The following is a 12,981-nucleotide window of genomic DNA, read 5'->3' as shown; positions in this document are numbered from 1 at the left end:
TCCCTGTCTCCTGCCCACTGCTTGGATCAGATGCAATGCAGCAAGACACAGCACATCCAAAACAGGGCCCCACTGCTTGATTTACTTGGTAACCTTCCCTCCTTGTCCCCTCATATGAAAAAGAAGAGTAAAAATCCCTTTATGCTGTGTCAATTTACTGTCCACTCACACAATTTACTGTCCACTTTTGCCTTCTCCCATCCCTTTTCAACAGACATTCCCCTTTTACTCAAAGCCCCCTTCATCCCATCCATCCATCTCATTCTTGGTCTTCCCCTCAAGTTCACTCCACCCACCTCTGCCTTCCACACTCTTTTTGCTAGTCTTTCTTCATTCTTTCCATGTGCCCAAACCATCCCAGTATTCTTTCATCAGCCCTATCTGGAAGGTCCTCTTCCACCCCTGCTTTCCTTCCTCTTTCTGACTCTATCCACTCTAGTAATCCCCACCACACTTCTTGAACACGTTAAATTTCTCCTTTCTGCCTCCCTTAAGTTCAAAGTTTCAAATTAATAGTGTCATCAGCACATACGTAGACTCAGAGGTGACTTCATCCAGGTCTTTAAGATTCTTAAGGGAACTGACATCAAAAGTAATAAAATTTTCACATTGAATGAGAATCCGACAAGAAATAATGGTCTCAAACTGTCAGGAAATAGATTTAATTTGGAAGTGGGTAGAAACAACTTTGCCAACTGTGTAGTCCATGAATGGAACAAACTTCTTGCAGAGGCAGTGCAATGTAGTTCAGTTCGAAGCTTTAAGATTCATTTAGATAAACACCTAAGCAAGATGCTGTAATGACTGCCATTTATTTCATATTATTTGTTTATCTGTTTGTTTATTATTTGCTTGCTTTTTATTTATTAGTTATCTGTCAATTTACTATTATTTACTATTTATGTTTGTTTATTATTTAACAATACATATGCATTTATTTTATTTACAGTAAAAGCTCTTTTTTCTGTTATTCTCGTATCCGGCTCCTTCTTATAATCGGCATATTATTCACAAGGAAATAACAATTTTGTATAAGAATGTAAAAATGTATAAGAATGTAAAAATTCGAAAAAATAAAATTTTAAATTCCGCCGCTGCCAGAGGTAGCGCGCATCTTTCCCGCCATCTCCCACAAATCCCGCCGCTCCGTCAGGCCCAGTGCCCACTGTAATAAGACGCCTGATGTTAAGCGTGTGACTGTCTATTAGCAACTCTCTCAACACACAAACACATACCGACAGCAAAGGAAGACAGTGATGGCTGAGTTGAAGGATATGCGTGGTAGTGCTAAGCTTAGCGTCACTGATGAAGCTCTTCAGGAGTGGATGGAGTTCGACAATGACGAAGCTATCACCCCCACACTAACTGACGACAAAATCATTCAGGCAGTGATTGAGGAGAAGCATGGTAAGGAAACAGAGGCTGATAGTGAAGAGGAAGATGACCCAGAGCCAAGAGTAATGTGGAAGGATGCCACTAAAGGATTGGCAACATTTATCAAGTTTGCGGAGCAGTGCACCTACATGGGGACTCGCAACGTGATGTCTCTTCACTGTCTTCAAAATTAATTTTTAATGCAGAGAGACAAACATTCTAAACAAAGAGACATACGTGATTTCATGAAAATAAATAAAGATAAATATGAATATACTGGTAAATAAACAACAAAAGTGAAGCCATTGAATAAATTTTATTTAAGTACTCTATAAATAAAGGCAATAAATGTACTTTTTTAATATTCCTTCTCGTAACCGGCATTTCCCCTTTCCGGCACGTCTTTGGTCCCACTTGTGCCGGTTAAAAGAGCTTATACTATATTATTATATTATCATAGTTTTTATTTATTTTTCTTTAATTTATTTATCATTACTGCATTTTTTTTCAGTATCCAACCTAGTTATGGACCAAAAGGTCTCCTGTTGGCATGCTCCGCCTTTGTAATCCCTTGTAATCACCACTTCATATAATATTCTCTTTATATACATCCCCAGATACCTATTTCTCATAACACTCTTCACTCCTCTACATACAGCATTTACTTGTTTCCTTCACTCTGCAATTTACCTCCACCCCCACTCCTCTATTCATTGTTACATGTCAACCTACATACTTAAAACTATCCACCTACTCCAAACTCTCCTTCAAAACTTACTTGCAACTTACTGCCACCCTCACCCCTTATACATCACATCACTTTGCTTTTCCCAACATTTATTTTTAACTTCCTCCCATCACATACCTTCTCAAACCCCATCACTAATTGCATTGTCTTAAGCAAACAACAAAAGACTCACTTTACACTTTCCTTTAATCTAACCATCTCCAACCCTCTGCCCACCCCTCTTGCATTGACCACTTGTACCACCTCATCCATGTGCACATTGAATGGCAATGGTTACATAGTAACTCTGGACAGTCCCACTTTCACCTCAAACCACACACTCTCACCATTCCTAATCCCTAACACACACTCTTCTAATCATGTAAAGGATTCTGACTGTCCTTAACAGCTTTCCCCTTACCCCACATATTTGCAATACCTCCCATAATGCTTTCCTGGCTACCCTATCATAAATACATATACCAAAGGCTTTTCCTCCCTTACAAGGGCGGTAGCCAAAAAAACAAAGGCATAGAGAATTTAGGGAGAAATGTCAATGTAATAGTACTGGGAGACCTTAATGCTAGGGTAGGAAATGGTCCAATCGATGGAGTGGTTGGGAAATGTGGAGTTCCAGGAAAGAATCGTAGTGGAGAGTTGATGGTGGAAATGTGTCTAGAAAGAGAGTTGATGATAGCAAATACAGTGTTGATGAAGAAAGTCAAGCATAAGTACACATGGGAGAGGGTGGTGGAGGGAAGGATGGTAGATAGAGCATTAATGGATTATGTAGTGTGGTAAATAGGATTATGATAGGAAGAGTTAAGGATGTACATGTGCTAAGGGGAGAGGGTGGGGGAATATCAGATCATTTTTTGGTGGAAGGTAAGTTGAGAGTGGAGGATAGATGGAGAAAGAGGAAAGGGACAAAAGGTAGGGAGGTGCTTAGAATGAACTCTTTGAATGAAAAGGAAAAGGAGGAGTACAAGAAGAAGCTGAAGGAGTGGGAGGGAGTGAAAGATAGAGTAGAGCTAGGTGTGGAGGAGGAATGGGGATGATTCAAGGAGGGAGTCACAAAGTGTGCAAGGATGGTGTGTGGAACAAGAAGGACAGGAGGAAATAGAAGGAAGGGTAGTGAATGGTGGGATGGGGAAACAAAGAAGGTTGTAGAGAAGAAGCAAGCTTTCACAGATTGGTTACAAAATAGGGCGAGGGAGTCATATGAGAGGTACAAAGAAAAGAAAAGAGAAGTAAAGCAAAAGGTAGAGGCGGCAAAGAGAAGAGCAGATGTGAAATGGGGTAAGAATATGACAGGAAATTTTGAAAGTACAGGTACTCCTCGTTTAACGACCTACTCGGTTAGCGATGACGCGGAGTTACGACGGGCTTTATGACAGACGTTTAATGTAAATCTCCCAAAGTTACGACGTCGTGTACGATAATTAAGTTGGCTGAGGCAAATTTGTATGATGTTATAATTGAACTTGTACGGTGGATATTAGCTGTGAGGTAAAGTGTTCTGAAGCTTAGATCTACATTACCATCCTGCAAGCTGCAAAAAGTACCTGGGGTACAGTATATACCAGTAGTGGTAAATTTTTAGTTTCGACCATGGGCGCAATATAGCAATATAAAAAATTAATTATTCATTTTGTAAATTATAATGTATCAAAGTAATATGCAATTTTGTGAGCGGAAAAAAAAAAAAGGTGCTAAAACAAATTTCGTAAGTAACGAAGTCATGTCGGATGAATGGTACACCATGTTTGTTATGATAGATGCCGATGTCGAAGAAATAAAAGTGATGATGAATTCGTCTAACCTAAACTAAACTAACCTGACCTGTGTTTGATAAATCATTACCTGCAAATTAAATGTCATCCGGCTCGTCCTCGTTGTCGTCGTCGTGAGAGACGTTGGCAGACGACAAGATGGCATCCCAATCCTATGCTACCGACTTCGTTCATTAGCATATTTTCTTGTAGCATGGTATTTTTTACTTTCATTTCCGCCCACAAAATTGCATATTACGTTGATACATTTTAATTTACAAAATTAATAATTAATTTTCTATTGCTATATAGCGCCCATGGTCGAAACTAAAAAAATACCCCAGTATTCAATATGGAATGTCAGCATACGCGGATTTGGTCATATACGGTAATTTCAGGAACCTAACCACTGTAAATAAACAGTAAATGAAGCTTTAATGTACTGTATAAAAGAGGGAAAATACACGAAAATAAAGATACATGTATTGCTGGACATTGTACATACAGTACATGTACGTATATGTATACACTTTCGCTTAACGACCAATACGGTTAACGATGGCACGCTGGTCCCAATTGTCGTCGTTAAACGATGAGTGGTTGTAATAAAAAGATGTTTTGGAAAGAAATTAAGAGAGGAAGAGGAGGTGAATCAAGTAGAGAAGAAAAGGTAAAAGGTGCAGATGGAGAGATGATAATGGAAGAGAAGGCAGTAAGGGGAAGATGGGCAGAATATTTTAGGGAGTTGCTAAATGTGAAGGAGGATAGGGAGGGAAAGATAGCTGCAGTGGGAAATGCTAAGAAAATGACCGTGATGAGTGAGGAAAATGGAGGAGAAATAAGGAAGGATGAAGTGAAGGCAGTTGTTAAGATGATGAAAGCAGGTAAGGCACCTGGTCTGGATGGATGCCATGCAGAATGTCTAAAAAAAGGAGGTACAGTGATGGTGGACTGGCTGGTGAGGTTATTTAATGTTTGCTGGAGAGAGGGTAGAGTGCCGGAGGACTGGAGAAGTGCCTGTATAGTTCCTCTTTACAAGGGAAAAGGGGACAAGTGTGAATGTAGTAGTTTCAGAGGGATTAGCTTGTTGAGTGTAGTTGGGAAGGCTTATGGGAGGATCTTGATTGAGAGGATTAGGAGAGGAACAGAGGTAGTAATTGGTGAGGAACAGTGTGGATTTAGGACGGGTAGAGATTGTGTAGATCAGATCTTTGTGGTAAGACAGATATGTGAAAAAGCTATAGGAAAGGGGAATGATGTTTTTTGGGCTTTTATGGATCTGGAAAAGGCTTATGATAGGGTAGACAGAAAGGCAATGTGGGAGGTTATGCAGATATACGGGATAGGAGGAAAGCTTCTCGGAGCTGTCAAGAGTTTTTATGAGAGTAGTAGAGCTTGTGTCAGGATTAGAAATGGAGAGAGTGAGTGGTTCAAGGTAAAGGTGGGACTTCGTCAAGGATGCATTATGTCGCCCAGGCTGTTCAACTTATACATGGATGGGGTAGTGCGAGAGGTAAATGCAAGGGTAGTGGGTCAGGGATTGGAGATGGTTAAAGAAAATGGAGAAAAGTGGGAGGTGAGCCAGCTGTTGTTTGCGGACGACACTGCGCTTGTGGCAGGATCGGAGGAGGGATTGAGAAAGTTGGTGACAGAGTTTGGGAGAGTATGTGATAGAAGAAAGCTAAAGATAAATGTGGGTAAAAGGTGATGAGATGTACAAGGGGTGAAAGTGGCAGTAGTCTGGAAGTGAGCATTAAGGGAGAGTGACTGGAGGAAGTGGATAGTTTTAGATACTTGGGTGCAAATGTGGCAGGAAAAGGTGGAGTGAAGGTGGAGGTAGAATGTAGATTGAGAGAAGCGAGTAAATGCCTTGGTGGATTAAAGAATGTAATGAGGAATAGACATTTAGGAATGGATGCTAAGAGGAGACTGTATGAAGGAGTGATTGTGCCAACAGCACTGTATGGGGCAGAAACATGGAACATAAGAGAGGAAGAGAGAAGGAGTTTGAATGTGTTTGAGATGAGGTGTCTGAGAAGTATGATGGGGGTTACTAGGCTAGATAGAGTGAGAAATGAGGAGGTGAGGAGGAGAACAGGGGTGGAAAGGGAGTTGGGAAATAGGGTTGATGAAAGAGTATTAGGATGGTTTGGACACATGGAGAGAATGAGTGAAGAAAGACTAGTAAAAGAGGTATGGAAGGCAGATGTGGAGGGAGTGAACATGAAGGGACGTCCTAGGATGAGGTGGATGGATGGGGTGAAGGGGGCTTTGGGGAAGAGGGGAATGTCTGTTGAGGAAGGACGGGAAAGGACAGAAGACGGGTGAATGGAGAATGGTTGTATATGGATGATGTTATGATGTATGAGGTGGAATGGGCGGGGGGGGTGGGGGGTGAGGTAGTATGTGTGAGCAAAATTTGACGCAGCCCGAAGGGATTTCTCCCCGTCTTCCCCCATTTATGCAATGGGGGGTCGGAGAGGGGGGGGGGGTTGCCGATTTAATGAAGCAGCCTTGCTGTGGATGTGCTGTGTCTTGCAACACTGCTTCTGACCCAGGGCAGTGGACAAGGTGCAGGGATGACCCATCATCCAGGAGGTGCTAAGATAATAGGGAGGGTGGAGGAGTGTGGAGTGTATTCAGGGATGGAATGGGTGGGAATGATTTTATGCCTTTTCCTTTTTGGCTACCTCCCTTGTACGGGGGAAAAAGCCTTGGTATATGTATGTATGTATAAACCACTCCCACCCATTCCATCTCCACTTACTCAACTCCCATCCACCCTCTTCCCTCCCCCTTATCTTGGCTCCTCCTGGATGATGAGTCATCCCTACATCTCACCCACTGCCCTAGGTCAGAAGCAGTGTCATCCAGAGAGCAACTGCAAAGATGGCCCCAACACTTTCAAAAATGTCATGTGAAGAGAGATTGTCAAAACTAGAACTGCTGACTGGAACAAAGATGAGAAAGAGGTGACTTGTTGGCCATCTACAGAATTATAAGAGGTGTGGAGGTCATTGATAGAGATGACTTACTAAATTGAGGTAAGAGAAACACAAGAGGGCCCGGAAGGAAACAAAAACACGACATTTATAGAGGAGACTTAAAAAAAAAAAAAAAAAACAAAAAAAAAAAAAAAAAAAAAAACTTTCCTCACATAGTGGTGGATGTATGGAACATACTAGACAAAACAATAGTATGTCCAAAACCAATACAAGAATTTAAGAACAAATTAGATATGGCGAGATACAGAGACGGGACACCACGAGTGTAGCTCCACTTCCTATAAGATACAACTAGGTAAATATACACACATGCATAAATACCTGGAATAGCTTAGGAAGTGATATAGCTCAAGCTCAGACATTACATGTGTTCAAATCTAAATATGATAATTAGAAATCAATGGGATAGATTATGTTGGAACCATACATGAATTTGAGGCTAGGTAGGATAAATAAATAGAGAATAGGAGACGGGACCCATTGAGCATTGCTCCTTTTCTTGTATACTACAATTAGGTAAATATATGTCTAAAGGATGTGAAGAAATACAGTTTTCCATATAGATGCATAAATACTTGGAATAGCTTAGGAAGTGATATAGCCCAACGCCCAAACAAAACATGAGTTCAAATCTAAATATGATAATTGAAAATCAAGGATATAGATTAACTTGGAATTGTAAATGAATTCGAGTCTAGGTATGATAGAGAAAAAAAAAAAAATTAGAGAATAGGATATCTAAGCCAACAAGCATTGCTCTTTTCCTGTATACAACAATTAGGTAAATATATATAAGTAAATACACACGTTTGCAGATGACACAAAAATTATGAGAAGAGTAAAAAATGAGGTCAGTAGATGATTGAGAAAAGATCTAGATGCTATTTTTGCATGGAGCTTAAAATGGGAAAAAAAAAAAAAAAAAAAAAAAAAAATAGACCATCCTTAAAGTACTTAACCCCTTCCATACGGTGCCGCACACGTAGGCGTCATGGACTTAGATCTCGGTGGCAGCAGCCAATGCCAGCCGTACGACGTGTCGTAATAATACTCGCATCATAAAATATAGTCACCGCTTATATCGATCGTTCTCTCTTCACCCGTGAATTTTGATAACCATAGAAAATGCGATTACAAAAGAATTAGAAAGAATGTCATTATGGAGGGGCGACTACAATAAATATAATCAAGACGCCGATATGGCAGCCTCGCGAATACACTCGCTCCCCATGACGCCTACGTGTGCGGCACCGTATGGAAGGGGTTAAGAAGTGAACCCATTTAAAAATTATCATTATTATTACTTTTTTTTTTTTTTTAGTATACAATAATTTTTACAAGCAGTTCAAGCCAATAACCAGTACAAATGAATTTAACAAATCTAAGGGGGCTCCCTGTTCAAGCAGGTTAAGGCATCGTTACTTACAGCGAAAGTCAAGATGATGACGATTCGAACCCTACTTGGGGCAAGTTCAACTAAGGGCATGGTTTGTTAAATTCCACACTACAAAGTCCACTGTAAGGAGCACCATCCTAGCCTCCCAATAGGGGGAGTTTGTGATATTAAACCAAATCAAGGAATACTGAGTTACAGGTAAGACTATAATAATATATTAGGGATAACTCAAGTAGCCCAGTATGGGGCTTATTTCCATCAAGGAGAAACATTTGGTATTGTTGATTAAAGACAACCTGTCACCTGACTGATATATTAGCAGGACTGTGGGAGAGACATACAGACTACTGCTGAAAATTAAAGTGGCATTTCACTGTATGGATGAAGAGAAGGAGAAAAACTCATTGAAACCCTGATACATCCAAAACTGGAATATGTATCAGTAGTATGGTCCCCACACAGAAATAAAGATATAAACAAAATTGGGCAAATACAAAGGGCAGCAACCAAACTGGTCCCAAGCCTGGCAGATAAACCATATGAGGAAAGACTAAAAGCACTGGGTCTGCCAATTCTGAAAGATCAATAATAAAGAGGTGATATGATTACAGTATTCAGGTCACTAAAGGGGACAAATTGCAATGACAAATGAGCTCTCCTGATTCAAGATGGGAGGGCTTTCAGAGGTCATGGGAAAAATTAAGACATCATGTCTAAAGGATGTGTAGACATACATTTTTCCATATAGATGCACAAATATGTGGAATAGATTAAAAGGTGATATAGCCCAAGCTCAAATAATACAAAAGTTCACATCTAAACATGATAATTGGAAGTAAAAGATATAGATTAAGTTGGAACTGTATATGAATTTGAGGCTAGTTATGATAAAAATTGGAGAATAGGAGATGGGACCCAATGAGCATTGATTCTTTCCTGTATACTACAATTAGATAACTATTATTAGGGAAATACATACACACATGCATATGCATACATATATATATATATATATACATACATACATATACCAAGGCTTTTTCCCCCTTACAAGGGAGGTAGCCAAAAAGGAAAAGGCATAAAATCATTCCCACCCATTCCATCCCTGAATACACTCCACACCCCTCCACCCTCCCTCTTATCTTAGCACCTCCTGGATGACGGGTCATCCCTGCACCTTGTCCACTGCCCTAGGTCAGAAGCAGTGTCGCAAGACACAGCACATCCACAGCAAGGCTGCTTCATTAAATCGGCGACCCTCCCTATCCGTCCCCCCATTGCATAAAAGGAGAAGACGGGGAGAAATCCCTTCGGGCTGCGTCAAATTTTGCTCACACATACTACCTCACCCCCCCCATCCCCCCGCCCATTCCACCTTATGCATCACAACATCATCCATATACAACCTCTCCCTCACCCTCCTCCGCTACCCCATTTCACCCTGCACCTGAGTAATGCCATCTGTCCGCATTCCTTCTCTTTTCTGTAGCTTATAAGTCCCCTCTGTTCCTCTGTCAAATTTGAAGAGGGCTACAGTTGATAGCCGAAATATAGGAATCTACTTCATCCTAAGTTTATTTTCTCTGACTGTGGGTTTTCCTGTGTGTCATATATATATATATATATATATATATATATATATATATATATATATATTATATATATATATATATATATATATATATATATATATATATACCTCTCCCTCCCTATAGAAATGGGGGAATGGGAGGGTGTGAAGGTGTACCAAAATTAAATATTACTTACCTAAGCCTTCACCAAGGCCCAAAATTACTCTTGTAATGATTAATAATGGAAGATATTGGGCAAGGAGTGGAGTAACAACTGTTGACATTGACCACAATAGGACAGCAAAGCAAAGGACCCTCCGACACCCATATTTATTTGAAGCATTAGCTCCCACAATCTGAAACAATATGATACATTTCTATCATTAAGAAATAAGAAACATACACTGATATCACACAAGTAGTAGCATGAACCAATTTCTTAGGATCCAATACTTTTTCATTTACCTTCATTATCTTACAATTACACCAAACTTCTTTGTTGTGACACCCCTGCTTCTCATGTCACATAATATGCGAAAAAATTATTAAATATAAATTAATCAAACACTTGGAATAGAACAATATACTAAACCCTAAACCCTTAATGCAACATTCGCCAAATGCCACTTGCATGGACATTTGGGTGCAGGACATAAATCCACTTCAGGAAGTGGCCCAGGACATAAAACACCTCAAATTCCCAAAGTGGGTTTATGTTCTGGGCCCAAATATCTGCACAAGTAGAGGTTGTTGGATTAACCACTTCCATACGGTGATGCCTACGTAGGTGGCATGAGGAGCAAGTGGGTACTCGATGATGCCGACATCGGCATCTTGATTATATTTATTGTAGTCGTACCTACGTAATTTCCATTCTCTCTAACTGGCTTCATCAATTTTCTATGGTTATCAAAATACATGGGTGAAAGAGAACGAACGATTGAGCACTGACTTTACTTTCTATAATGCGATTATTATGACGCAACATCGCACATCGGGCAGCTAATGCTGCCAGATATGCGATGTGTCCCGGAGTGAAGAGGTTAAGAGCCCTGGATGTACGAGTCAAATTCTCTTGGGCAGCATCTGCCTGATGTACAATAATTTAATGATGCATCACAATACTCTCATTATAAAATACAAAGTTACAGCTATATTACTCTGTCTCTTTTACTCTGAATCTTAACCACTTCAGTATGAGTCAAATTCTCACACACAGCATTGGCTGCATATGTACGATTCATTACACTACTCACATTATAAAATATAAAGTCACTTCTGTATTACTTGTTCTCTTTTACTCTGAGTATAATAAACACAGAAAACATGATCAAACCAGTTAACAGAATCCAGGGGTAACTCATGTACAACTACAAAATTTATAATCAAGACACTGATGCTGGCATCCTTGTGTACCCACTCGTGCCTCATGATGCCAACATAGGCATCATTATACCGAAGTGGTTAATAACCATAAAAAATATGATCAAGCCAGTTCACAGAATATGGGGGTCACTCAGCTACAACTACAAAATAAATATAATCAAGACACCAATGGTGGCATACTCATATAGCCACCCACACCTCATGACACCTATGTAGGCATCATCATACTGAAGGGGTTAAGATATTTCTGCAGTATCCCAACGTCTTCCCTATACCTTATATGGTGTCATATTTTAGTGTCATCCAAAAACTAACATCACTATTGATCCCTTTGTCCAAGTTGTTTATATACATATTAAACAATAAGGGACCCAAAATTGAGCTTTGGGGAACTCTACTAATAACACTCCCCCACTTGGATTTGACATCATTAATCACTAATCCATGCTCTAATCCAAACACATTTCCTCTTATGCCATGGACTATGATTTTATTTAGTAGTCTCTGGTGGGGCACCTTGTTGAGTACTTTGCTAAAGTCAAGGGAAATAACATTGTAACTTTCATTGATATCTGCTGTCTTGTACATTAGTGTAAAAAGAAAATAATTTAGTTACAGACATAATGTGCTTTGTTGAAACCAAGCTTATTGGAAACATTGGCATTTAAGTGGATAAAGGAAAGTAAAAAATAGAGAGAAAGGGCACAAGAAAGTTGGAGGATATGTGTTGATAGCTGTAAATAAATGCATTATGGCAGATGTGGTAATGGTAAAAGAAATGGCTTAAGTAAAAAAAAAAAAAAAATTCAGGAGAGGTGATATGAGGAAAATGGGCAAAAGAAGGCAGTGAAGAATTGTAGGGCAACATAATAGAGATTGAACTTAAGGAACAAAATGCTGTAAGAAGGAAGGAGAAACACAAAGAAGGAAGATTAATGTACAACAAAACTGACTTTGTAAAACTTAGAAAAAAAAATTCAAAATGCCTGTTGGGAAAAATTTGCAAATGGTGAAACAAAGACAGAAGAAAAATGGAACATTTTCAAAGAAATATATAGAGGGAACAGACAAATATTTGCCTAAGCAGAAACAGAAAAGGGAGTACATAAAGTGTAGTGATGCTAAAGCTAGAAGAGACAAAGCTTGGAAAAGATGGAAAAGAGACAAGAAAGAGACTAAATAGCATGGCAAACATACATCAAATTGAGAAATAAATACATAGACATACGAAGAGAGGAAAAAAGAAACTATGAAAAAGATATAATAAAATATGTAAATATGTAAATGACAAACTAAAAGACAAACACAAAATAATAAAACTGCGTGAAGGAAATCAAGAATGCACAGATGTAGAAATGGCTGAAATAATGACCAGACACTTTAAGTCTATATTTACAATTGAAAGCTCACAATTGTGGGATGATAGTCACCAAGAAGGATCCCCCAAAATGAAAGAAATAATGGTGACACAGAAAGAAATAAGGGACCAAATGAGGAAACTCAATGTCAGAAAATCACATTGGCCTGACAGAATAGTGAATTGGATATTAAAAGAATGCATAAATGAACTCACAGATAAAATACACAAGATAGACTTCTCACTCAAAGAAGGAAAACTACCACAAGACTGGAAAAATGCAAATATTGTACCAATATATAAGGGAGGAAATAAAGAAAATCCAACATATTATAGACCGGTATCCCTTACAAGCACAATTGCAAAAATATGCGAAAGAGCTATAAAAAAATA

The 12,981-nt window shown here is 39.2% G+C and overlaps 1 protein-coding gene across 1 annotated transcript in view; it reads right to left on the bottom strand.

Annotated features, from left to right (window-relative positions):
* LOC143020639 (uncharacterized) overlaps window positions 1-12,981 on the bottom strand; it is a 111,029-nt gene that overhangs the window by 77,006 nt on the left and 21,042 nt on the right. The window contains exon 3 of the mRNA XM_076177137.1: window positions 10,042-10,201. Coding sequence (XP_076033252.1) covers window positions 10,042-10,201 — 160 coding nt within the window. The remainder of the gene's footprint in view (window positions 1-10,041; window positions 10,202-12,981) is intronic.

This window comes from Oratosquilla oratoria, chromosome 40, assembly GCF_046742065.1.
Source record: "Oratosquilla oratoria isolate Oo_2021 chromosome 40, ASM4674206v1, whole genome shotgun sequence".
Classification (NCBI taxonomy): Eukaryota; Metazoa; Arthropoda; class Malacostraca; order Stomatopoda; family Squillidae; genus Oratosquilla; species Oratosquilla oratoria.
Note: the sequence above shows the minus strand (reverse complement) of the source record. Positions and strands in the feature narration are given on the sequence as shown.